Source organism: Crocodylus siamensis, chromosome 10 (assembly GCF_052110815.1).
Source record: "Crocodylus siamensis isolate JL-2025a chromosome 10, ASM5211081v1, whole genome shotgun sequence".
Classification (NCBI taxonomy): domain Eukaryota; kingdom Metazoa; phylum Chordata; order Crocodylia; family Crocodylidae; genus Crocodylus; species Crocodylus siamensis.
Window position 1 is genome coordinate 11,704,305 of NC_143404.1, and position 26,061 is coordinate 11,730,365.

A 26,061-nucleotide genomic window follows, 5' to 3' on the forward strand; every position below is an offset into this window, starting at 1 on the left:
AAATGTATAATGTGCTGAAAAGATCTCCCATCAATGTAGCATGTGCTTGAGGGGGCAGGACAAAAAGAATAGGTTTCATATAACCGACCCAAGACTTAAAGGACATTTACTACCCACTCTTTGGTCCTAGGAAGGTCTAACAGCCAAAGCCTTGAGTCTGTAATTTGAAATCAGGACTTTTGACTGGCACAAATAAGTTTCTGCTACATCTAACGCAATGCTGAGTTTAAACTGACACCACGAAGAGCTGCATCATGCAGATGATTCCTGGATGAAATCAGCAGTATGTCATTTAGACTATGCTGCCGTGTTTGTGTCAACAGCAGAGAAGTGTCCCAGGTTCCAGCAGACGGGAATCTAATAATGCAGCGACCTTGTCAAGTTTTGTTTTGGAAAATAACTGTGGGGGATGGGGCTTCCCTTTCTTGCATATGAACAGGGGAAGAGTTTGGGGCGGGGGGTGTTAAAACTAAGTCTGACCATCTGTCCATGAATGATCTAGTCCTAGTTTATTTTTCTGCCGGTACAAAGAAGACATTATATAAAGTTCATCCTCTAAAAGAAAAATTCAGTGCTCTGTGGAATAGTGAAAGGCACCACTTTTCTTTTTCTTAATACTCCCATCTTAAAAGAGGTTATCCTGGGGCTATGAAGAAAAGATCAGGATAGAACAGAAATTTAATCCAAAGCAAGTTTCTTCTTTTAAACACAAGACAGATGTTAACGCTGCAATAAACAGAATTACCGAATATGTAAATTAGGGCTTCTAAAAATCTCGCCTCCACTAAAAGATACAAAAACTGCTAATAGAGTGAAACAAATGTAAAAAGTGCTTCCTCATCATGGTTTAAAGGCTTATTTTAAAAACATGTGGCTGGGGGAAAAACACCATATTACTGCAATCTCAAAAAAAGGTGCTCCTAGTAATTAGGACTAGGTACCTATAGGACAACTAATCAAGTATATTAGTAATGGTGGGCCTTAAGGAAGGATAGCTCAGCAAAACTACTTAGCTACAACAATATATTTACTTTAATGTTTAAACTGAATTCCACTAAATTATATATAGTTTTGTGATGTGGTAAATAAGCCATAGGATGAGGTTGAGACTACAAAATTAGCATACTGAAATGTGTTTAAAACTGCTCTTTAGTTCCCCTGGTTCTTGTTTCCGAAATTTGTAATATGGTTGAAGACCTAACCCACAGTTCTTTAAACTACTATCCAGCAGGCATGTAGTTATGTAAGGTCTACTCTCATAGGTTGGGACTTTCAAATGAATTTAACATATAAAGACGCTTAAATTCATCGAGTTACAGTTACCGTAGGCTCCTACAAAATCAGTCACCTTACTTTTGTTCTACCGAAATACCAGTCTGCTGAGAGAAGAGTTCCAAAATATATTGAGCCTCCACCTCCCCAAACAAACCCTCCAACAAATACTTTCCTACATCCTTATTTATGTAATGAAAGTCTTTTATTTGTAGGATACAGTAGTTTTGAGTTTTCTAGCTCCAAACTTGTACAGTGCTAGTGACAGGCTTCATTGAGATTACTTGCCCAGTAAGTGTTTAGACACAGATACTGAAAATCCAGTATTTTATCTAGATCTAAAATAGATATTTGTCCATATGACCAGAGCACCACAATACACTAGTTTAGGGGTGGGTAACCTGTGACCCATGTGCCACAAAATGTCACAGGCAGCCTCTGTGGGGCACACAGAAGATCAGGCAGGTACAGCAGCAAATAGGCATATCAGGCAACGAGAACAGGAAAGGAAGCAAATAGCACAGCAGCAGATCAGGCAGGGGAAGAGGATCAGCATTGTACTTGGGGAAGATGTAGAGCTAATATATGGCACACTTGCCAAAAAGACTGGCCCCCACTGCACTAGTTAAACCTGTTCAGAACAAGAAAAGCAGGAGTTGTAGATCAAAACTAAGGGGCACACAAGTATATACATTACTTATATCATGTTATCATTAGTAGTTTCTCTTTTCCAGCAGCATTATTCTTCCCTCCAAAAAAAGTAGTCAGGCTTTTAAATGTAATTTAAACTGTTAATTTTCTTTTAAAATATTCACAAGTTGGCATAACAAAACCAAAGAGTTTTAAGTTTTACAGCTTGGTTTCCTACTCCTCCTTTTTAAACTGAGTGAACAGACAGCATCGTTTACTTAAGAAACAATGCCCAAAGTCAAATGTATTTGTAAGTATATAAAAAACAAAAACAAAAAAAACAACACTTTAATGATTTTTTTTTTTTTTTACATAAAGCATTTACCAACTTACAGCCCAGATAATACATAAGCCACCAGCACGTGTAGTCTGCACTCATGAGTCTTCTCTTCCATTTCTCAATCGGACATTTCACACCCTAAGGTGGAACCTTTACTAGTTTTCACTTCTTGTGACAAGCAAACAGCTTAGCTACGGTTACTGCAGACCCAGTTTTTGGTACTTGTAATAACATCTGAAAAATTAAGAAGTGAAATTAGTTTATCATCTGTAAATAGATGCATTTCACAGAGAGAATTCATTAAACTAACTCCTTAGCTGGTTTGCAGAGTAACTGATATGTATTCTGTCCCTTCTAACTGGTAAGAGGCCACTTGCAGGTCAGCATTCTGGTACAGGTGAAATCATGGGTATATTCTCAATGTAAAATAAAGTTGAACTGTGAATATCTTGACTGCGATTCCTTGAAAAGAAGTAGGCACAAACAGCATGCAGACAGTCCCCCTCTTCCAGGAGTCTCATCCAAAATGCTTGCTCTCAAGAAACAGCTGTTTTTACTTAGCAAGATTAAAGCAGCAAACTCCCTTGCTACGTTACAACTCCTCCAAAAAGAAATGTAAAAAATATAACCACTTGTTCAGCTTAAATAATACTCCTGCCCCAATAACTTGTAGGAAAAATGGCCAACAGCACAACTTTGTGATCCTTGCTAAATTGCATGTTGCATTTAAGAGATAAGGATCAGAAGTACTACTCTGATCCTGCTTGCAATGGCATCAATCTCTACTGTATATGTACACTTGTTTTTATGAGGGTTTCAGTACATTTACAAAAGCATGTACATTATCTCAAGATGCATGAGGTTTCCACACAACTGCATCCAGTATGTCCTTCTGAATTTACCAATAACTCAGAAGCCACTACAAGCAGCGTTAAGTTCTTCCAATAATGAACTGCCATCACTGTTATTAAGTACACAGAAAAGAATAAAAAACTTGGATTTGAACATCGGTAATGTTCTTGCATGTCAGAAACCCAATAGCTAGAATACTGTTGGTACAGCATAACCTACCTCTACATCAGGGTAGCACAGGACCAGTCGATGGTGCAGGGCTGGCCCATGTACTTTGTCCACACTGCATTCCAGTCTGGGAGGTGCTGGAGTGAGTGCTGCATGTGGCAGTCCCAGACCAGCCAAAGCAAGCAGTGGAACTAGCAGCATGAAGGGGAACCCAGAGACATCTCTCACCCCAATATGCTGGATCTAGCACCAACTCTAGCTCATCCACGACTGCACTGCACATGGCACCCACTCCAGAGGCTGCACTTCATATGACATCCACCCTGAACCAGATGCCACGTGGTTCACATCCTGGACCAGAGAAGTGGGGGTGGTGGGAGAAGGAGAAAGACATTCGCTGGAATCACCTCACCCAGGTGCTGCCTGCAGTGCAGATCCTGGAGCGGCATGTCCTAGGCTCTGCACGCAGGGCCAGTTTGGCACACATTGCACATAGGTCAACTGAGACCCAGGGCCAGCACTTCCGACTGAATGAAGTGGCTCCATGGGCCAGATCTCCAACATCCTTGCTGTACATCAATTAGGACTGAAGTCTAAAGTACATAACAGTCTCCCATACTTTATTTGGAGCTACTATCTGCTTAGTACTTAAGGTGGGGGGAAAGAAATAGGACCCTTACTTGGAATCTAACTGTGGGACCTTAGTTTAGGTCTTCAGTTTTGAAAGTCTTAATTATTGCAGCTTTCCTTGAAAAGGAATTTTAGAGTTTTCCAATTCAATTCTTGCAATTATTAACAGTTCATTATAGATATTTCAAAACACAATAGAGAAGGGGTGTTAAAGATACAGCCCTCAGACTTATATTATCTGTTCCACAGAGGTCCTGAAGCAGCCAGATCAAGGATGGGGCAAGCAGGGAAGGGACCCGCCAGTGAATTCTGACATATGAACCACTATTGTGTCTGCAGCAGAGAAGCAAGTGATGGGTATGATAATTCCCTTGGCAGTAAATGCCACTGCCATTCATCCCACTGCTGGAGGTGGGTCTGGATCCAGGCTGTGAGAAGTCCTAGAGCCCAGATCCACCCAGGAACCCAAGAGAGTTAGACATGTCTGCATTAGAGCCACAAGATACAAAAAAACATAAGTCTGGTCAGGGTGAATGAGGTATGAGGGCAAATGTATAATCAGGGGTTTTTCTTGAACAACCAGAAGCAGCTCTTACTTATCTTTAAAGAAGTAAATATCCATTGCAGTCAATGAAACCTCTCACATTTCTTAAATTTTAAGCAAATCCCTGGTGCTCTTAGCAACTTGTGGGCTTGTTATACACATGTCCAAGTGGTTCTACTATGTTAATGCAAGAGTGCTCACCACACTGCAAGATCAATTCCATGAACAGGGATCCAGGTTTTCTGTTCACTGTAGAAAATGTGGATTTTTCCCTTTAAAGGAGAAAAATCACAGGAAACTATGGGTTTCCCCTTGCAGGCTGGCAGGGTTCCAGCCTGCAAGGGGCTGTGGGAAATGGGGCGCAGGAGGCAGAGAGCACCATGTGCATGTGTACACATGCTTGTGGCAGCCAGGTGGCTTTCAATTATTTTGAAATACCTTCTGTATTTTTTTTTTTACTAGTCTCAGATACAAGCTTCCTCTGCTGTAGCTTGAGGCCACGGTAGGATAGTTTATTTAAAACAATGGCCTCAGGCTTCAGCAGAGGAAACTTAGGTTGGCAATTAGAAGAAACTTGCCATGTATGAGGGCTGTCAAGCATTGGAACATACTACCTACAGGGGTTGTGGAATCTCCATCCTTGGAAATTTTCAAGAGTAGATTAGACAGACACTAGGCTAGATGGGATGGTTTAGTCAAGGAGGATCCTGCCTTGAGCAGGGGACCAGACTCGATGTCTTCATGAGGTCCCTTTCAACCCTACTTTCCTGTGATTCTATGAACACTATATATTTCCTGGTCTATATAAGCTATGACAATTTTGACCTGCACATTTTAAAGTACTTACCCAGGTTCTAGGTATTTGTATATACTCAACGTCTCACATGCAAATACCATCTTTTCCACTGAAAACTTCAATAAAAGCCATTTTGTACTAATCATGGTCTCTGGGATGAAACTGGTCTTTAAACTACTGCATTATTTAACCAAATATTGACCAATTAGATTCTTTTCTGAAAGGATATTAGACTGAAGTGGCACAGCATTCTTTAAAGAGAATGGTGTTCAACCTAAGAAGAAACATGCCATCCAGTGGCCTGCTGAGAATCTGCAAGTGAAAACTTCAATAGGGAAGTGATTTTATTTCTGTATAAGGCATTGACAAGACATACCAGAGTACTGTATAAAATACTGGTGTCCCTTTTAAGAAGAATTTGGAAAAACTGGGGAGTATAGAAAGGGTCACAAAAAACATTTAAGGACTGCAAAATGCACCTTTCACAGTGACAGCCCCTGAAAGCCCCATCCATATGACTTCATAAAATAAAACTAAGAGGTGACTTGATTACACTGAGTATGTTCTTAGGGAGAAAAGAGTGGGTACTAAATTTAACAGAGAAGTATGACAAGAACCAATGGCTGGAAGTGCACGAGAGTTAGAAAACAAACAAATCCCCCTCTCTCCCCCCCTCCAAAACAACCCCAACATGCATCTTATCTATAATAAGGAAGGTGATTAGTCAGTTCAGTCCCTTTGCCAATGGAAGTGGTGAATTTTGAAGGCTTCACAACTGTGCAGCTTTCTGGAAGGTATGTCCTATTCAAACAACATATTGAATCCAGAGAGGTAACTGGGCATAATGTAATGGTTTGGGTGATGCAAGTGGTCAGACTGAATGATCTAATCGACCCTTCTAGCCTTAAACTCTGTGAATCCATGAAATAGCTTCGTGAAATACTGACAAGGAGGGAAGAATAAATTATGACTTATGTTTAGGTATCAAAGGGCTTAAGGAGCTGAGAGCCTTGACTGTAGATTCCAGAAAACAAGAATGGAATGGCTGTGTGGTTCCCAAGACTTTTCATAGCTTTGAAGATAGACCAGACAAAACCAGCTGCCTTCAGGCATGATTTTTTTCACTACAGTATCTTTGCTGTTCTCTAAAACTTCTATTAAGGCACTTGTGCCAGAAGTGGATGTCTGAGGATTTAGATAGTTGAACAGACGTTGATGTACCAACATGGAAAAAACTTACTCTCACCCCTGCTTTCAGAGAGTATTCTAAGCAATAGGCTACAGAGGCAGACTAAGTGTGGCTGGCGTGTATATGGAGGCTGATTATGGGGAAGATTTTCTGAACCCTCACTGTCCTTGTGCTTTTATGATGTGTAGCAACTTCACTATAAGCATGTGAAAGTCCTCACTAATATACATTTCTATTAGTAAGCACTATTATCCAATAACACAAGGACTTTATGTGTGGAAGTCCAAACGAAGAGTTAAAATCCCCAGTATGGCTCACTCTTGCAACACTTCCATTTTTTTTTTCCAGATTTTACATTGAAAATGACTTACTTATAAAAACTATACACTTCTTCCCACTCTCAGTCACCTGTCATTTGCGTATGAAACATTCTCCTGTTTCCATTACATTCAGGCATCCCTTCAGGAGGAAGACACACACTGCCACTAACTGGAATTAGGTGATGCTCAGATGGTTTAACACCTGGTGAAGCTTTAACAATAGAGCAGATTTCTCGTCTCTGATGTGGAGACTGAAAATATAGGAGAAAAAAAAAAAATTTCAGCCATGAAAATATTTTTACACGTGAGCAAGCTTTTCCTGCATCTCCTTTAAGGAATACTCAGTCAGAACTGTGCACAAATACTATGTGTACTTAATAAAGGTATAATACTATTAAAGATTACACATATCAATATGGGAATATTAAATTAAGAGTACTGTTATATGCTTAATAAATGCTAAGGCAATATCTTGATTTTTTTTTATGTTAGGCATTTAAGCACAGCTATCATTAAGAGCTTTGTTGAAGTGTGCATTAACTATGGCGTATTCTATCATAAAACTACTCAAACTTGAAATTAAGGCGTGTAATACATTTACAACCTGATATACAGTTGTTTCTTCAGGACTCAGAGGTGCAGGAATAATTTCTGCTGAATTCACATATGGACCCGTTGTATTTAGGAATAAATCTTCATCAAAGGACGCCTTGCACACTGGTGACAAGTTAAACTATAGTTCAAGCAAAGTACAAGAAACAAAACATCAATATTGCTTGTTTAAGTAATAAATATAATTGAACTTAAATTATGACTTCTTCACTGAAAAGGCCTATTGCTGCAAGAATAAGATTAGAGGGAATAAGACTGAGTGGGGATTTCAGCTTTCAACTACCTGAAGGGGGGTTGCAAAGAGGATGGAGCTGGACTGTTCTCAGCAGTGGCAGATGACAGAACAAGGAGCAGTGGTCTCAAGTTGCAGCAGTGGAAGCTTAGGTTAGATATTAGAAAAAAAATCAACACATGAGGAGAGTAGTAAAGTACTGGAACAGGTTACCCAGAGGTTGTGGAGTCTCCATCTTTGGAGGTTTTAAAGACCCAGCTAGACAAAGCTTTGGCTGGGATGATCTACTTGGGGATGATCCTGCTATTAGCAAGGGGATGGTCTAGACAACCTTCTGAGGTCCCTTCCAACCTTCTTTTCTATGATCAGGAACAAGAGATTCCTGATTATATAGAAGAGTCTTGTCTGTCACCCAACAATTCATTTATATTTTCTGATTTGGTTTCTTTGACTGTAAAACGGAATCAATTTGTAGTCCAAGAAAATTAATCAGAAAATACGAGTCTTCTCAGTTAAACTATCCTGTCTGTGCTTGTTAACAGTTCTTTGTTTTTCTCTGCGATTAGTTCTGGGTGTTGGTTTTTTCCTTTCAGGACTCTTAGAACTCACAAGTTCAAGTCTGTAAAGCAAGTTCAGGAAATACACATTTCACACACAAAACACTGGAGGAATCCAGTAGGATTTTTTTTCCCTGAATTTCGTTCCATATTGTGAAATTGTCTTCTTGAAGCAGCACCCTTCCCCAACCCCAGGTTTTATTATGTCAATTAGGAAATACAATTAGTGTATTACAAATATTTTGAGTCTGATTCGTGATTTTGTCTCCTGTTCCTATACAGAACTGAAAAGCTCATTGGCATTACTGCAATTAAAGGGTACCTGTACACATGCTGGGAGGCTATTCTGACATGCTGTAATTACAGTGCACCAGAGCAGACTCGATTAATCAAGTCTGCTGGAGCACGTTAATTAGCACACTTCAGCCAGCCTCCACATCTCGCGTATCAGCATCCCCACACTTCAAAATGGTGGTGGGGGTGCTTTAACTCAAGCTTATGTGATGACTTTACCTAAAGTGCCCCTGCTACCATTTAGAAGCATGGTGATGCGGATACACGAGACACTTGGGGTGATTTAATTAAGGCAACTCTTGGACCTAATCTAATTAAAGCACCCCTCCCCTCACCACCCCCCGAGCACATGTTAAAATGCCAAAAGAGTTTGAAAATGTAGTTTCAATAAGAGTATTACCCATTTTCATCGAAATTGTTCAAAATGAAGAGATAGTACAAATAAAGCTAAAAAGTGTTCATTTTGGTATAAGTGATTTTAAAAAAGTAGAACATTTGATTTTTAACACACAAATATCTATTCTAAACATTTTGACTGAAGTTTAATAATACCAATTTTGTTGCTCAAGATTTTGATTTGTAATCAGACAACTGCACGCACAAGTAAAGTGTGCAACCATACTTCTAAGTCTCTGAATTTATAAAAAGAGGTTAGCCAACAGGGTTAATTCTTTCTACTGTTTTACAAAGGCAGTGGCCACCAAGATTTTAATTTACTCCTTACCTCTAAATCTTCTGGGTGAAAGTATCCTGTGCTTGTTAGCAGTTCTCTGTTTTTTTCTGTGACCAGTCCTGGGGAACTCATTTCCTGTGCAGAAACAGGGGAGAGAAAGAGTGTCCAAGTTGTAAACAAACCTTCCTGGCAATTTCAGTCTCAGGGATATCACTGCATTTCCTGTGCACAGAACGTTAATTTGAAGAATTCCACTGAAATTTACCTGCAATTTCAAGGTCTGATTCCTAGAGTTATGAGACTAAATGTCTGAATGATAGAACAGTTTTTGCGTTCTTCAAATGATGATAAAGAATTAGGTATTGAAACAAAGCAACAACAGCTTACACTTCAGTACCCACCGTTTGTGGCTGGATTGGACATTTCCTCTCATATAATGGTTCAAGATCAGAATAATTTCTTTATTTTCAATGGATTCTCCTGTCATTCTAAATTTAAGAAACAACCTAGAAAGAACTAGGGTTTTCATAGATTTCATAGATGTTAGGGCTGGAAGGGACCTCGGAATATCATCAAGTCCAGCCCCCTGCCTAGGGGAAGGATCCCAGTCAGATAAACATCCAAATGTTTCTTGAAAGAGTCCAGAGTAGGAGCCTGTGCCACTTTTGGAGGGAGTCTATGCCAGACCATGGGGGCTCGGACAGTAAAGACATTTTCCCTTACGTCTAGCCTAAAACGGTCTTGCAGGAGGTTATGACCATTAGTCCTTGTTATCCCCTGGGACACTCTGGTGAACAGACCTTCCCCCAGATCCTGATGCACACCCCTGATGTACTTATAGGCAGCCACCAGGTGCCCCCTGAGCCTGTGCTTTTCCAGGCTGAAGAGTCCCATGGCTCTCAGCCTCTCTTCATAAGGCCTATTCTTTTGCCCTCTGATCATGCGTGTGGCTCTCCTTTGGACTCTCTCAAGCTTCTCCACATCCTTCCTGAATTGTGGAGCCCAGAGTTGGATGCAGTACTCCAGCTGTGGCCTCTAAAAGGCCAAGTACAGCGAGAGGATAACATCCTGAGATTTACTTGAGAAGCCTCTATGGATGCAAGCTAGAGCTTTGTTTGCTTTACCAGCAACATCATATTGGTGGCTCATGTTCCTCTTGCAGTCAATTACAAGACCACTTGGGTTACAGACAACTACTTTCTCTTCTTAAATGATGCAACTCAAATCCACTAAATAATTTATTTTTCCAGAAATCTGAAAGGTAATTACGCTTGGGGGAATTTAGGTTTATTTTTTAAATCTAGTCCCATTACTTAGTTTGGTTTTCTACAGTTACTGTCCTCTGGTCACTTTCACTGTCTGCATTATGTTATCTGTACATTCATGAAAGTATATGGAACAAAACAGAGAATGATAATCCTTGCTTAAAGGAATCTACAGTTTAAAAATAAAAATGATAAAAACCAGCAATTGAAGGCCATAGGTTAGGTGTCAACTTAAATGTCATTTAAGAGTCCCTGCCCACTTTGGTTTTGTGCATGATCACAAACTCAGTACAGTACTTATAATTTTTGCCTATTTCTACTATAAAAAGAAAGTAGAGTTTCCTGGAAAAGTGGCAAATTGTTTGTGCTGCCTATTCACAGGCTAAATTTTAATAGTATTCCAAAACTCTTAACAGTGTTTTACGCATCAGATTTCTGCAGCACACAAGGCAAAATTATTTTTTGGTGCAACTCCCATTTCATTTGGATTGTTCCATACTGTCCAGTGTTTGAGATATATCCTTCCCACATGCAGGATTTTTGGAGGTAGTTGTTCAAAATTACTCACAGCACTGACCCAACTACTCCTACTGAAGTCTGCACAGCAGTCACTGAGACCATGCAATCTTTAATCAAACCTTCAGCTACATTTACGAATAAAGCTATCAGGTGTCCAAGTTAACAAACTTAAGCAAAGTCCATTTGGGATGGCGTTATAATTTATGAAATTCTATTACAAAGGTGGCCCAGGATGTTCAATATCTCTGTACTGTTAGAAATTACCTGGCTCTGACCACACAAGGTTTTTTTATACAATTTGCAGTTGGAGCACTACAACAGTAAGATCAGCTGCTAGCATTTTAGCAACCACATTCTCTAGCTCTACTCAGAACAGGTCGTGTCATAACCCACATAGTAGCATCTTCAAAACATTCACCATTGGATGAGAGGTCAAAAGATGTTATCCACAGACATAGCCAATGAGCAAAACCAACTGCAAACCAATTTACAACACCACAGGGCCTGATCCTGCATGTCTGGCATTGTTCTATTGTGTATACTTTAGTGAGTTCTGGGCACATAAAGAATGTGGAATCTGACCCATATATTGCATATGTAAAAATAAACTTAATTTTCATTGTTTACAGTCAATATATATACCATCATTAGATTTGTCTGATCTCTCTCATTTTCAGATTGCTCTGTTTCAGCCTTCACTGCTTCTGTCATTGCTCCACTAACTTTGCAGTTTTGATTTACTCCAATTTTTTTCCAATTTTAAGTCTCTGTAAATAAACTGCTCAGTGGAAAGTCTTACCTTTTCACTCTCTGGCTGTTCAGATGACAGTACGTCTTCTGTCAATCTCACAGCTTCAGTTTTGATGTGTTCCACAGCAGATTCAAGATGACAGGACAAAAACATCCCCCCTTTTACCTGCTCACTGAATTTTACCTTTTTCTTGCATTTCAAGTTTTTGGGTTTAGCAATTTGAGCATCAAGCTATAAAGATAAACAATTAAACTTCACATTACAAAACAGCCCCCATGGTCAGCACACGCTATACAGATGCATAATAAAACAACTCATCAGTTCTTGAATCAGATCCTTGATCTACACCAGTGAAGCTCAACCTCCAGCCTGTGAACAAGATCCAGCCCATGAGGCCATATCATCCAACCCATTGGTCTCCCCAGAGATTTGAAAATTTGGCCACAGGAGTGTGGTGAGAGTGTTGTTGCTCCTGGACTTCCCGATTTTTAGAGCCACGGGGACTGGATGCATACTAGATCACGCAAGCATGTGGTGGGGCTAGTGCACAGAGTCACTCAATGGATCTGGTGAGCAGGGTTGGGCTGGTGAAGGGCCATATCTGGGGCCAGCATACCAAATTGCACCCACAGACTTACCTTGATCTGGATCCAGTCTATAGACCAATTTTGTGCCAGTCATCAGGCCCGCAGAGTTGGAAATTTGAGCACTACTAATTTACACTGCCACTTGTAGTTACTATTAGTTATAAGTATCTGTACTGATAAGGTAACATAGGTTTACTTCAGACCAGAGATCACAACTCCATTACTTCCGCCTTTTAGTCCATGTATTACCATCATGGATCCAGGGTAAGCTATCACTTAATGTATCACTTAAGTCTCCCTATGGACACTGTTTGTTCTTAGAGAAAGACCCACTCTGACAAAAGAGGTGCTGGAATTGTACAATTCATTCATCTTTTTCAGACTGAATCTGAGTATAGCATCCTTGCTTATTAGATCTGTTCTCTCAGCAAGTCAAAGTGAGTTTGGTCCTTGCCACAGATCTCCTTTCACAGGCAGTTTCCAGAAGTAAATACTGATGCTGAACAGCTTATTCAACATATTTCTCAATAAACATAGTAGTCAGAAAGGAAAGGCTTGAAAACAGAAAAGCAAAAATGTACTGGGTTATGTAAAGCTTTATATTTCCATTAGGACTGATGCAGGTCCAATTTTTTCCCACCCCCATCTTCTGCAGACACTGCCTTTCAACTGCAGAGAAGAGATTTAACAGTTCCCATGTTTCCTCTTGAAAGGCCCTGGTCTTTCTGTTGTATGCTGAAAATAGATGTCAGAACATCTTGACACTCATGTTGTTTGATAAACATGAGTAATTGGGATACATAAAACCACTAGCTTTGGCTACTTGTATACATGCAAGGATTTAGCACCAAGTTTACAACCTTGCTGACTACTAGATGGATACAAAGTCTTATCAAAGACAAAGATGCACACATTTATAAAACTATATACAAATAATCCCTCTCACATGCTTCATGCTTATCATTACACCAAAGACATGCTAAACTAGTGATTACTGTTAAACATTTCTGATGGACAAGGCATCAAGCTGTTCCATTTCCTTAGTATCCACTGCAGTAGTATTGGATGTTTATATTTGGACAAAGTGCATTCATCTAAATACTCACCTTCCTCTTTGATTTTGGAGGTAAGAAACAGAAAGTGTGAAGTGTTACATCTGGAGTTTTTTCTTTCTCAGGTATAATTTTACATACTTGTTTCCCTATAAAACAATTTAATTGAGTAGTTAAATAGAAAAAGACTGCAATCACTTTCCAACTCACACAGTATAAATTATCCCTTGGAAAACCAAATCTGAGATCACACCAGCACACACAGAATACTGTAATATAAGATGCTCTCTTCTCTGCCCAGCTTGCAGAAGCATCAATAAAACCTAGTTCTATTTGTAGAAGAAATTTTAATTAACATGGATTCCTTCTCCACCCAAAGCACAGCTCAGGCCCTACCACAGGGATAATGTGGCAGGCCAAGTCTTCATTCTAAGGAAGCCCATGCAGTATGTTTCATGTTCATGTGAAAAGATGTTAAGGTGTCCAGGATTTTGCACATGGATAATCTTGTCCAATTTTAATGTCTTATAGTCAATCCTACCAGGACTCTCTCAGCCTCTTTTATGAGATGCTTCAGCTTTTTCCAGCCTTCATTTCCTTTCCACTCTCTTGTTATTCTTCAACAGATCAGGCTGTATTTAGATTAGATTAGATTTTTTTTTTAAACAAGCACTTATCCAGTGCTACATACCACAGCCAAAAGTTAAACACAATTAAAATCAGCAAATGTTCCTCACTCATCCCTTTCTGACAAGGCCAGATACAGCAAGTCAAAACACAACAAATACTTCCCCCACTCCAGTATTTCCCAAAGATCGCTTATATGCCCCTTCTTTCTTGTGTGTTATCAAACCTTTTATATATTCCATATATTGAAGCTTTCCACCCAGCTGAGCATCTTCCAGTCATATTCAGGTCAGCAAGAAGTAAATTCAGATGGTAAGTTAATGTAAACAGCTGTACAACTGACTGCTACCAAGACTGGCAACCCAAACTGCCTTATTGGTTTTCTGCAAGTTAGAGTTAAGCTGACTGTAAGGTAGAGAAGTTCTAGCAGAACAGCACTCCATTGGAATCAGTATACATGGCTTCCGTTACCCATTAAGTTAGACTAGTTTGTAAATATTAATACTGTCTTAGTTATATTTTACCTGCAACAACAGCTGAAGCACTTGTCAAATCAGAAGGATTGTTACTGCATGTTGATGATTTCTCTCTATGATAAAAACAGTTATTTGATATCAAGTTTGCTGGAATCAAGAAAGCAATCATTTAGAGAATGTCCTGTGCCTTGTCCATTACGGAAATTCCGTTACAAATTATTTTTTCTAATTAGCCAATCACGCGCAACATTACTGGTCAAAACGAGTCAAATCCCGATGGTTTAGTCAACTATCTTAAAATTCTGAAGATTTTTTCTTATTTAAAAACCATAGAACGAAAACCACTGAAATCAAGTACTTGTAAAATATATACAGAAAACAATAAAAATATTTGGGTAGAGTGTAGTAGAGATCATTTAAATACAAAGGTAAGAAGGTAGCTTGCCTTGGTAGACATTTTTCCCCAAACCTGCAAATACAAGTATTAGCCCATTCAAACCTGTAGGACTTCACATGTAATTGAAATTAGGCACACACAGTGTCTAAGGAATCAACCTAAGACTGTAGTAAGTGAAGATATTTAGTTTATTATTTAAAGATGTGTTAAATGCCTGCTTTACAGATTACCTCCCAACATATTGGTCTTGAAGATCCTCCAGTACAGGTTCTAAAAAACAGAAATGAGACCTCCATTTTAATAGGGGTGCACTGATAGAGATTTTTTGGGCCAATACCGATGGCCAATTTTTAACAAGCCATATCAGCCAATATCAATCTGCAGAGCCATCCCTTTGGGGGAGGTGGTGAATCAGAGTAACTGCCCAAGGCCCCATGCTTTGGGGGGCCCCGTGAACAGTGCTGTACAGGCCGTGCGGACAGTGCGATTGGCACATGCTGAGGGCACCACCACTTCACATGGTTGTCATGTGCCACCGGCTTCACGCTCTGGCTGATCGTCACCCCTCAGAGGCTGATAAGCCTTGGGCCCCGCACACCCTTACGGTCAGTTCTGCTAATCAGATTCTGATATTCAGCCCTGCAGCATGGAAAGTGGTGTCTGCATGGTATGTTTGTGGGGGGAGGGGGGGAGGTGGAGATCGATCGAGGTCCCCGCAGTGAGGGAGGGAGTGAGGCTGGGGCGGGGCGGGGCAGGGCTGCGGTGCAGCGGGGCACACCATGGGACAGAGCCGCAGCTCATCCAGAGGGCACAGGAAGGGGGGTGGCTCCCTCCACTACATGCACCTCAGGAGGGCATGGGAGGGCGTGTGTCCCTGGGTCTGCACAGGGCGAGGATGGGCTACCACTGCAGGCTGGGACCGGGGCTGCATTGGGCTCTTCCCAGTGCGGGGCTGGGTTGGGCTCATGGCATGCAGCGGTGGCACTGCTGGGAGTGGGGGCAACAGTGAATTTGAGGTGGCTGCAGCTCCCCAGCCCTCTCCATCCCAGTGCCACTGCCACCCACCCCAAGCACAGCCCAGCCCCAGACTGCAGCCCGCAGCCCCTCCTTGCCCCATGCACAGATCCAGGGGCACCCCCCCATGCCCCACCTCCCCATGCCCCCCCAAGCTGCAGCACTGTCCCATGCCCTGCCCCACCACACCCCAGCTAGGCCGTGTCTACCCCTGCCCCAGCCCCAGCCCCACTCCCTCCCTCACCATTGGGACCTCCATCCACCCCCCCATGCCCCTTCCCTCCCTCTTTGCCCATTCCCCCACAACATACTTACCAGCCAGACCCGGCTCCTCTCCAAGCTACCAGGCTGCGCGGTGTGGTGTGGCTGCATGCGTGCACGCACGCAAGATTTATTGTACCACATTATCGGCCACATCAGACAAAAAAAGCTGATTGCCGATACTCTCAATTTTCCTCATATGGGTGCCAATCTGATATGGGACCAATGTATCAGCACACCTCTACATTTTAAAAATAGTTACAAAAGATAAACAGTGTTTATGACTTGTTTCTGAAGTATGCAGTGGATGTGAACATAAACATGCGGTGCCTCGGACTTTATTGCGGAAGTGCCTCAATTCCTGTACAGTAGCATCTAAAGCACAGAGACTTACTAAGGCAGAGTTTGCATTGGAGTGAACGGCTTATCTAGTTTTAAGTGAAATAGGTATTTCAAGTCATATAAGAGGGTTACCTAATATCTCTGAAAGATTTGCAAGTTGTGGCATCTTATCAATTGTCACTGCTTTGCTGGTGTCCAGTAGAGTAGAATTCTTACATTTGAAACACGCCTCAGGATTGGAATAATGTCCATCTGAAAACAGAAGAGATAACTGCAAGTTACCTCTCACTCCAAAGTCCATTCAGTTAAAATGGGTTCCATAATTTAGACCTCTGACACTAGAAATATGAATAACTTCCCCACTTGGTGAAACATGCTCAGGTACATAGGAAGATGCGCAAGTCTAACTAAACTCTTCCCCAAAGTCAGTGATCTCCCAACCAGATTCTTCCTGTTGTACCTTGCAAAAGCAACAGTAAAAAGATTTTTTATGTCTACATAATCAGAGCTGAAATCTCTGTAAAGTCAGAGAGGAGATCAGACAAGCCATACTGAAGATTTGCATCCAATGGTCTCAAAGCATTTCAAAACAGGATCAAACTGTCACACTGGAACAGCTTGTAAACAAACTTGAACATATGGATACAAAAACCTTTGAAACTTTACAGCACAAGTCTCTAGGAAAGCAGACCTAGAATATTCAACCATTAAGTCTGTTAACCACTTGGATTTGATTTTTTTTCCCCCCATGGTCAGAATATGTAACAACTATGATATAGAGATCCAAAGCATCACATGCAGAAGGATCTTTCAGTATTTATTTAGTCTTAGACAGTGTCTTTCTTTCATAACTAATCCTGACACCTGTCAGAATGGATATTCTTGGAGTACCAATAACCATAGAAATAAAGCTCACAAGTGTTACGCACTACAAATATTTTTCAATTGAATACATGTGACCAAGTTTGAAGTCTTTTTGCCTTTGATTTTTTCCAAAAATCTGAATTGACCTATTTTAATTCCTGATCAAGTTCATAAGAAAAACAGTCACTGGGCTAGATCTGGATCCTATGTCCAACTGTTTTGTGCTGTTCAGGATCACCCTAAGGGAGGGGCTAGGCCACAACAAACTTGGTTAAACTTTCCCCAAAGAACTGTTTCTGTTAGTGTAACTTGGAGCAGCGTAAGGCCTACTTTAAATCAGACCAGGATCTGGCTGAGTCCCAAGACTGAAGGATTAGACCCATCCAGATTTTAAAGTGAGTAGTTTTTCAGGGCCCAGGAACCCAACTCAGTAAGTAGAAGACAAGTTCATTTGTTATTAGTGCATTTGATTTTTTTTTTAAATCATTCTACACCTGCAGGATAGAACCCAGAGAGTTGTAGGGAATGGACTGGTGTCATCCTGGCAAGAAGTGGGCAGCGATGTCTCACAGGGGCTGGTGCTCAGGTCAGTATTTTTCAACATCTTTAATAATGATTTGGATGTAGGGGTGAAGAACTCACTGGCCAAGTTTGCAAACAACACCAAGTTATGGGAAGCGTGGTCACGCTTGAAGATAGGCTACAGTTACAGGAAGACCTAGACAGGCTAGCAAGTTGAAGAGATCAGAATCTGATGAAGTTCAATGTTAAGAAATGTAAAGTGCTCCACCTCGGGATGAGAAACCTCCAACACACCTATGGGCTTGGCGGCACCAAACTGACTAGCACCATGAATGAAAGGGACTTGGCAGTAATAATAGACCACAGTACGAATACGAGCTGGCAGGGCGATGCTGTAGCTAGTACGGCAAATAATACTCTGGCATGCACCAATTGATGCATCTCCAGCAAAACCAAGGTGATTATTCTGCTCAGCTCAGCACTGGTGAGACCACAGCTGGGCACCACACTTTAACAGGGACGTGGACAAGCTTGAGGGAGTTCAAGGAAGAGCCACCCGTATGGTCAGAGTCTTAAAAGGCAAGCCATACGAGGAAAGGCTGAGGCAGCTGGGACTCTTCAGCTTGAGGAAAAGAAGGCTGAGAGGGGACCTGGTAGCAGCTTACCACTACACTAGGGGAGTACATCAAGGGCTCGGTGAGCAACTGTTCACTAGGGCACCCGAGGGGAAAACCAGGAGTAACGGCCACACGCCTGGAAGATCGATTCAGGCTCAACATTAGGAAGAACTTCTTCACAGCCAGGGTGTCCAGACTGTGGAATAAGCTCCCTCCAGAGGTGGTGCAATCACCTACCCCAGAAATCTTCAAGAGGAGACTAGACAGTCAACTTGCTGGGAGCACTTGACCCCAGTTGTCTTTCCTGCTTGGTGTGCAGGAGGCTGGACCCGGTGATTTTCCGAGGTTCCTTCCGGCCTTATAATCTGTGAACCTATCTGCTTGGCAGGTTGAGGCAACACTGATAGTAAGATATCTTAACTATTCCTGAGGTACAAGCGTGAATCTGGCATCACAGGCTGTCCACTATCAACCTAGCTGCAAATGGGTACCTGCTCATTCAAGGTGAGGAGTCAAAGTTGTCTAGGCACACTGCTAACTATCTTTATCCTTTTCACACTGCTGACTATGGAAACTAAGGTGCCTTAGCCATGCTGGCTCAACAGGCTTGGCTTAGACCTTTGACATTTTTTTCCATTACCAATCCAAGTAATGTATTTCGAGAACTAAGTTTTACCTAAGCCATCATCATCTCTGAATGTTTCAGGTGTTGAGCAGCTATCCATACTATCATTAGTTTCTATATTGACATCTTTAGAAGAAGCCAAGTCTAAACAATCCAGCAGAAATGTAGAAACACCAGTTGGCAGAGTAATTCCTATAATTAAAAAGAAGAAAAATCAGTGGGAATATTGCTGGATGCACGTCAAATTGGCTTATCACTACGTATCAGGCAAGGGAGAGGCATAGGCTCTGATCCTTCAATAAACTAAATATCTTCAATTCCCTCTTATCAATAGTTTTCAAAACCAAGATTTTGATTCCAAAAGTGCAAACGAAAACCTGGTTTATGTTCTCATCCTAAAAATAATCTATTCTTAAAATAGTAGATATCTCACTCCTTTTATTCAAGATTAAAATATGTTTAAGATTCAGCCGCAATTATTTTTGACTTGTACCAGATTTAGGCTGCGTGCAGACATTGAATAAAATAAACAAACAAACTGGCGCTTTAAATTAAAAACTCAGCACATTCCCAAACCAAGCCCTGCAAATGCCCAAAAGAGGGAGCACCTTAAGTGGACCCTGTTCACCCAACATCTGTATAAAATCGGGTGATTTATTGGGGCTTTTTTGGCACTTTTATCTAATAGCTGATTGAATCAACTTAGCTAAAAACACCAAAAAGCCCTGCCGAAGCGCCTGATCTATACAGACTCTGCAGAGCCAGGTCAAAGTAATGTGCTGCTACTTCTGGTAAAGCAGTTTGTTGGTTTGGTTCTTTTTTTAACCAAGGCTTAGATATCAGCTTTTTTTAAAGTGGGATTAATATTAAATCTATAATAAACCTCCGCTGCTAGAGACTGATAGATGTCCTGATACAATCTGAATATTCTATGCCAATTTCCAACAGTAACAATATTCTGATTAATGGGAACAACCTAGTCAACAGGCCATCACTCAACCTGTTCTAAAATCCCAGTCATGTATCTATCAAAGTAGCTACCAATCCTCAAAATAACATTCTGGAGACTCAAATGTACTTGTTACCACTTACCCATCTAAGAACCTTAACGGAAAATATTAACAACCCCAGAAGTATGCTAGGCTCACAAGACATAAATGCCTGAACTGGCTACATGCCATTATGTTCAGTTTGCTTACTCCAATATTCATGGGACACTTTTTTAAATTCCAGAGTTGTTTTTTTTTTAATATTAGTTTGAGTTAGGGATAAGACAAGCTAGATGAAAGCAGGCTCCTTTTCCCCCACCAAAATAGCAGGTAACCCAAGTATTAAAAGGGCCTAGTAAATTTCTGTCAATAAATGGCCAACCAATGCCATTAACCAGCACTAATGCAAGACTATGTGACTCATAAAGTTAATAAAGAAAACTAGAGATTTTTCTGATTTTTGTGGGACAGGGTTCTGATCCTAAATGAAGACTGAATATATTTGGTGCTGCAGTCCAAGCCTGTTTTTCATGTGCATTGACCAATGTTAGAATCAGAGTCAGAAACCCAACTAGGAGTTGCACAGCCTTTCCTTTCTGAAGTGTAAGCTTGCACCTACATTCTTCCTGAGCACAGGAATAATGAAGACGTCTTAGTTGTACAGAAATAACTTGTCTATTAATACCAATTTTAAATATCTTTATGCATGTTGCACACTTAGATCCTGAAACAGCCTTACCTGAAGTAGTGTCGGTAGTTCTTAAACTCTCTTTACTTTCAGAGTTGATAGGCAAAGATTCCTAAAAGCAGGTGCACATGAAAACAGCAAAATTTAGATCAAGAGATGTAATCAAATTTACTCTCAGGCTGTTACAAAGAGAAACTTTACAGTAATGCCTATTTTGCAATCGATTTGTCATGTAAGTTTAGTTTGTTAAGTTAGTTTAGTCTGATCAAAAATTGAGACTTCAAGCACGATAGAACTGTTCTTCATGCAACATTAGCAAGACTGCCACCTAAATTACTGAGGAAGCTATTGTTAGTGACAACTGGCTTGATCTTGGAATTTTTGGTTGGATAAAATTTTCACAGAATTCACCTTACAAATCAGTAGAAGTTTTAACATGGCAAAATGTGCAACATATGAAACAATGGGAAAAAAAGTAAGGCAGGACACCATTTGCTCATTTACTTTTAGAATCTCCAGTAGTGATACTAAAAGGAAAACTGAATTGTATTAACTGTATAAAACTGGACCCAGATGCACCTGATCCTAATGCCATGCATATATGCAAACAGCATCATAGAATTCAAGGGACTATTCATATCCACAAAGCTGCACATTTGGAAAAATCAGGATTTATATATGAATATAATCTGTTATACTCAAAAACCCTCAATTACTTTATATTCCAAAGTGATAACACTTCAACTCAACCATATCCTATTAATTGAAATTTCTCCTGTAGTGACAATAACTCACTGTTAAACAGTCTTCTAATCATTTTTCTTGAAGTGCTTAACAAAGGAGGTATTGTCCAATTGTGCAGATGAGGAAACTGAGGCACAGAACAGCAGTGCAACTTCCCCAAGGTTATACAGTATGCCTGGGACTGAGCTGGTAATAACCAGGTCTTTTGAATCGCAGTCTAATGAACAGGACTTGTACAGAATTACCTTGATTAGTCATGCAGCATGTAGTGATACTAACTAACATTGCTGAGTATGAACAGTTACACTGTAGCTTTCCTTCTGACCATCTACAGCACAACCCCTCACTACCACCTCCTCCCCCCCCCAAAGTTACAGGGCCAAGTTTAGTCCCAAGTATGTACATAAGACTTAGTAATTTTCTTGAGACCTGTACACATATAAAAAATAATTAAAAACTGTAGAATTTAGCTCACAGAAGACACGCCCCCCACACATTTAGTCTATCAAATGTACTGGCCAATGAAAACTCAGATTAACAGAGCAAACATGAATATTCAAACCTTTATTAGAGTAGCACTTTTTTCCCTGACATCTTCGCTTTCTTCCATGCCTGTAACTTCTTTGTTAATTACTTGTGCACTGTATTAAAAGAAGAACACAACAAAGCTATCCTTTCAATTGTGCGACAGTTATCCAGAAGTAAGATTCATTAGAATAGTCGAAAGCGTTCAAGGAACAAGGGCTTACCAGGAATCAACCATATGAAGCTCAAAAAAAGTCAGTTACAAGTTTACTTAAGTTAACTAATATTAATAATGATGTATTTTGAACGTGTTACCACCAACCTCTGACTTGATGAACTGTTGCTCACTTGGGCCACTTCAGCTTTTTCTTTGATTTTTGGTAAGGTTTTCATCTTGGAATTTACTTTCAGATCTAAGGAGAAGTGAATATTTAATTTTAAACACCATCACAATAATATTAAAGCAAAAGTAGGCAAAATCATGGGAGAGTGACAGACAAGATAAAGGATGTCTCAATAGACATACAGCCTACAGTCTTTATGATGCTTACAATACTAGTGCGAAATTCTGGACAAGGAGCTTAGTTAGGATTTCTTCCCAAAGAATTTACTTACATACCAACTTAATCAAAAGACCAAAGTAAGCTTAACAAAGGCATACAGGGTATGGCTAATCTCACACTTGCCAGACCAGAAAACAAATTATATCCTTTGCTATTGATTTTTGTTGTGTGGGTTGCAAAAGTTTGACTCCAGCTACATTTTACATTGGGTTTACTGGAAGCACTTTAAGTCATTTTACAAAGACTCAAGAGAGGTAGCTATCCTAAAGACCACAACTAAGCAAGCACTTAAGAAGAGCCGGTCATTTGTTAGTCCATTCCAAACTTGGCAGCACTGCTTGTATGACCCAAGTTAGCTTTGTCAAATTAGTGTTAGATGGAGAAAATATGGGGGAAAGAAAACATCGAAAATTAGACAGACGGTACATGGGTTTGAAACATTACTATAAAAATACTTTAAGAGGACCTTAAGGATCACTACCATGCATTTTGCTTTTCACAATTCTTATGCAGTGCTTCCTCTATCACACCATTACACAGTCTGCCCATAAAGGCCCTAGATAAGGTTCTCTGGGATCCAGTGTCTGGACAAGATAAGAACCAGAAACTATCATCTACCAACCGCTTTCCCTCTGCCTTTTTTCATAAACGTATGCAGCTTATAAACACATTATTTCCCTGTGGCTCTTCCCCAGAGCTGCTACCAGGACCGACTACCTTACGTAAAAGGATTCAAGTGGCGGACACAACTTCTGCAACTGAGAGTGGGAACCAGTGAAGCAGAGCCAAGACAAGAACCAATCACACAATCTTTTAATGGGCTGCTTTTAAATGAAGGCATCTCCTTCTCAAATGGGTGAGAAGGCAATACCTTGTGTGAACTGGATGTGAAAATGATAAAATAACACTTGAATTCACTGCTTTTCATCAGTGTTTTCAAGAAAGCAAAGTTCATCACACCCATTCCACAGCTGGGGAAACAGGCACACATGGACCTGTCCAAGGCCACCCAGCAGGCGCACAGCAGAGCCAACACTAGAATGCAAATGTCCTGCGTCCTAGGAGGGTACCCCATCCACTAGGTGACACAACCTCCCCCCAGCCATAAAAGCAACTCACAAGAGGAAGCCATTTCAAGTTCTAACTCGTTAGCTTGTTTTATTGTCATCGGCTGTGCTGAAGAATCCTACAAAGATTCTTCTCAGTCTTTGAAACCACTAAGTCCCATTTTCCAGATTTGCTTTCGCTCAACCAGTAGGGAGCATGCTGCTTTTAGGGACTAACTGCTTCCAGGAAGGTCTGGAAGTGCAAAGATAAATTTGGTGGAGGTTTTGACCTTGTGGGCTTTGCCATGCATTTAGAGAGGGACGCACTTTGATGGCACCATGAAACGACATCATCATGGAAAGAAATAAGCAAGGCTCCAGTTACTACATTAGGAAAAGTGCTGTCCAACACTGGAGCAGTGAGGAAGCAAAACTCCCACTTTCTAGATCAGCCAGGGAAGAACCAGACCCCAGCAAGCTGGCATAGAGCCTCACGCAGCCGCTGCAAGTGCATAGAGGACGGGACTATCAAGGTACCCAGCCCACAGAGCACCCAGCAACCCACTGGCATCCAACAACCTTCAGGGAAGGACTGGCCCTCATCCAGGCTGTGGGGAAACTCAGCCCCTCCCAAAGATACAGATGAGGGAAGAGACAGCAGTAAAACAGAGCAGCTACTACTTGGGACACGGCACTCCCAGGCAGGAGGGGAGAAGAGGTGCTGGCGGGCACTGTCATTGCTGCTGCCTGCCTGGCGGCACAGAGAGGAGGCTGCCAGGCCTGGCACTGGGGAAGAGCAGTGTGCAGCCTTCTTCTGCCTCGCGCCTCGGGTGTAGGTGCGCAGCTTGGCCCACTCCATGGTGGCTCCAGTGGCGCTGCTCCCACCACGGCTGCAACAGAGCAGGAGAGAAGAGGGGTCAGGAGGGGCATGGAGTGCAGCATGGTGCAGGGGGGGCATGGGATCAGGAGAAGCCTGGGGTGCAGAGTGGTGCAGGATGGGATGGACGGTGCATGGAGCCCGGGAGAGGGCAGCCTAGCCCCAGCAGGGTCAGGAGGCAGCCAAGCCCGAAGCCCAGCAGGGTTATGGACGCCTAGCCCGACCCTCACCGACGGCGAGACCCCTACCGCCCGCAGCCCAGCCCAGCCCAGCCCCCACCTACGTCACAGACTCTGCCCCACCCCCTCCACTCCCGCCAATGAGGAGGACCTCACCCGGGGGCGGTCCTCCACCCCAACCGTCCCTGACCCCGCGGCCGTTGCGGAGGGGGGCGGGCAGCAGGCTGTGACAGGCAGAGAGTGTCGCCAATAGACAAGAGGCGGCGGCGCTCCGCAACCAGTTCCAAACCGCACCGCCTCAAGGTTGTCCCGCCCTCCCAGCCCCGCCCCACTGCGGAGGCCGAGGCTGGTCGGGAGGAGGTCGAGTCCGACGACTCTGGACCCGGCCCTGGTGTCACCCACCACCTGGAGTCCTTCCGGCGCGAGTGGCGGGCTGTGGCATCGCAATGTTGGGAGCTAAATTCCCTTCAGAAATGTGTCCCAGTCACACGTGATGAGGACAAGAGGGAGCTTGCCCGGGCTGGGCTCCCAGGGGCCCCAGACTCATACACTCGTGGAGCAAGAGCGACCAGTCCTCCATGACATTGCCAGCCCCGTTTATGCACAATATTAAAACTGTTTCTTTGCAAAATTGTAATATTCCCCCCCAGCACCACCCCAGTTCGGGGCCAGCGGCCTCCTGGTTTTCCTGGGTCTGCTCTGGGGCAGGGGGGCGCAGACAAAATTGCAACTCAAAGGGGGTCTCAGCTTTAAAAGTTTGAAAAGTGCTGCCCCAGGGGTGAACCGGGGGTTGTGCTCATCACCCTGTCTCATGGGATGCAGCGCTGAATCGTGCCTATATTTTAATGTGCCTGTACCTAAAAGAAGTAATTGTAGGCGCTGGCTAGCCTGACAACTGTCCCAGGCAGAAAGGCGGCCAGGCAACAGTACGTAATCTGTAAAAGCCAAATTAAAGGTTGGTAGCGTAATTAATGCCAATCTTCTCTGCTTTCCTTAATTGAGATCAACTGACTAGACTGACATTACCGGCGGGCCGTGTGGAAAACGACTGTGCGCAAGTTCAGAACAGACCGTAGAGCGAGACACAGCTCCTCAGGCACATCCCTTGGTTTTTTTCCTTCGGGTGTCGGTACATTTATTTGATCATGGGAAGCGAGGGTTTCTTTAAGTCTGATCCTGGCAAAAACAAGGTTTTTAAAAAAATTCTGGCTATGGTAATGTACTGTGTACTCGTGACAGTGATTCACCCCCGGATCTGGATCCCGGGTTTTACAGGGTGCTGCTAGGTAATATGTCCAGTTCTTCCCGGCAGCGATGGCATTAGACAGGATCTGTGTTGGGACAACCTTACAAGCACACGGATAGGCAGGCTTTCCATCAGGCTCAGATTTGTGACATGAAGAAAACGTCGACCTGTTCTAA

General features: G+C 42.0%; 1 protein-coding gene across 1 annotated transcript; it reads right to left on the minus strand.

Annotated features, from left to right (window-relative positions):
* Nucleotides 1–1,004: 1,004 nt before the first annotated feature.
* MEIKIN (meiotic kinetochore factor) lies at nucleotides 1,005–24,701 on the minus strand. Its single transcript, XM_090020633.1, has 15 exons — nucleotides 24,691–24,701; nucleotides 24,265–24,473; nucleotides 22,297–22,387; nucleotides 22,012–22,090; nucleotides 20,757–20,817; nucleotides 19,080–19,220; nucleotides 16,533–16,652; nucleotides 15,014–15,053; nucleotides 14,435–14,499; nucleotides 13,338–13,432; nucleotides 11,693–11,875; nucleotides 9,161–9,244; nucleotides 7,346–7,474; nucleotides 6,830–6,992; nucleotides 1,005–2,476 (listed from the first exon to the last, which is right to left on the minus strand). Exons 2-15 carry the CDS (start codon nucleotides 24,440–24,442, stop codon nucleotides 2,430–2,432), a joined length of 1,476 nt encoding a protein of 491 aa, XP_089876759.1. The 5' UTR covers nucleotides 24,443–24,473; nucleotides 24,691–24,701; the 3' UTR covers nucleotides 1,005–2,429.
* Nucleotides 24,702–26,061: the final 1,360 nt, after the last annotated feature.

What these genes read in the sequence shown, in the direction of transcription:
- MEIKIN (XM_090020633.1), bottom strand. Translation starts at nt 24,442, where the DNA reads ATGGAGTGGGCCAAGCTGCGCACCTACACCCGAGGCGCGAGGCAGAAG. An exon ending in AACAGCCAGAGAGTGAAAAG is followed by an intron (nt 9,245 to 11,692) that starts GTAAGACTTTCC and finishes GTTTCTGCACAG; the next exon opens with GAAATGAGTTCCCCAGGACT. An exon ending in GTTTCATACGCAAATGACAG is followed by an intron (nt 2,477 to 6,829) that starts GTGACTGAGAGT and finishes TTAATTTTTCAG; the next exon opens with ATGTTATTACAAGTACCAAA.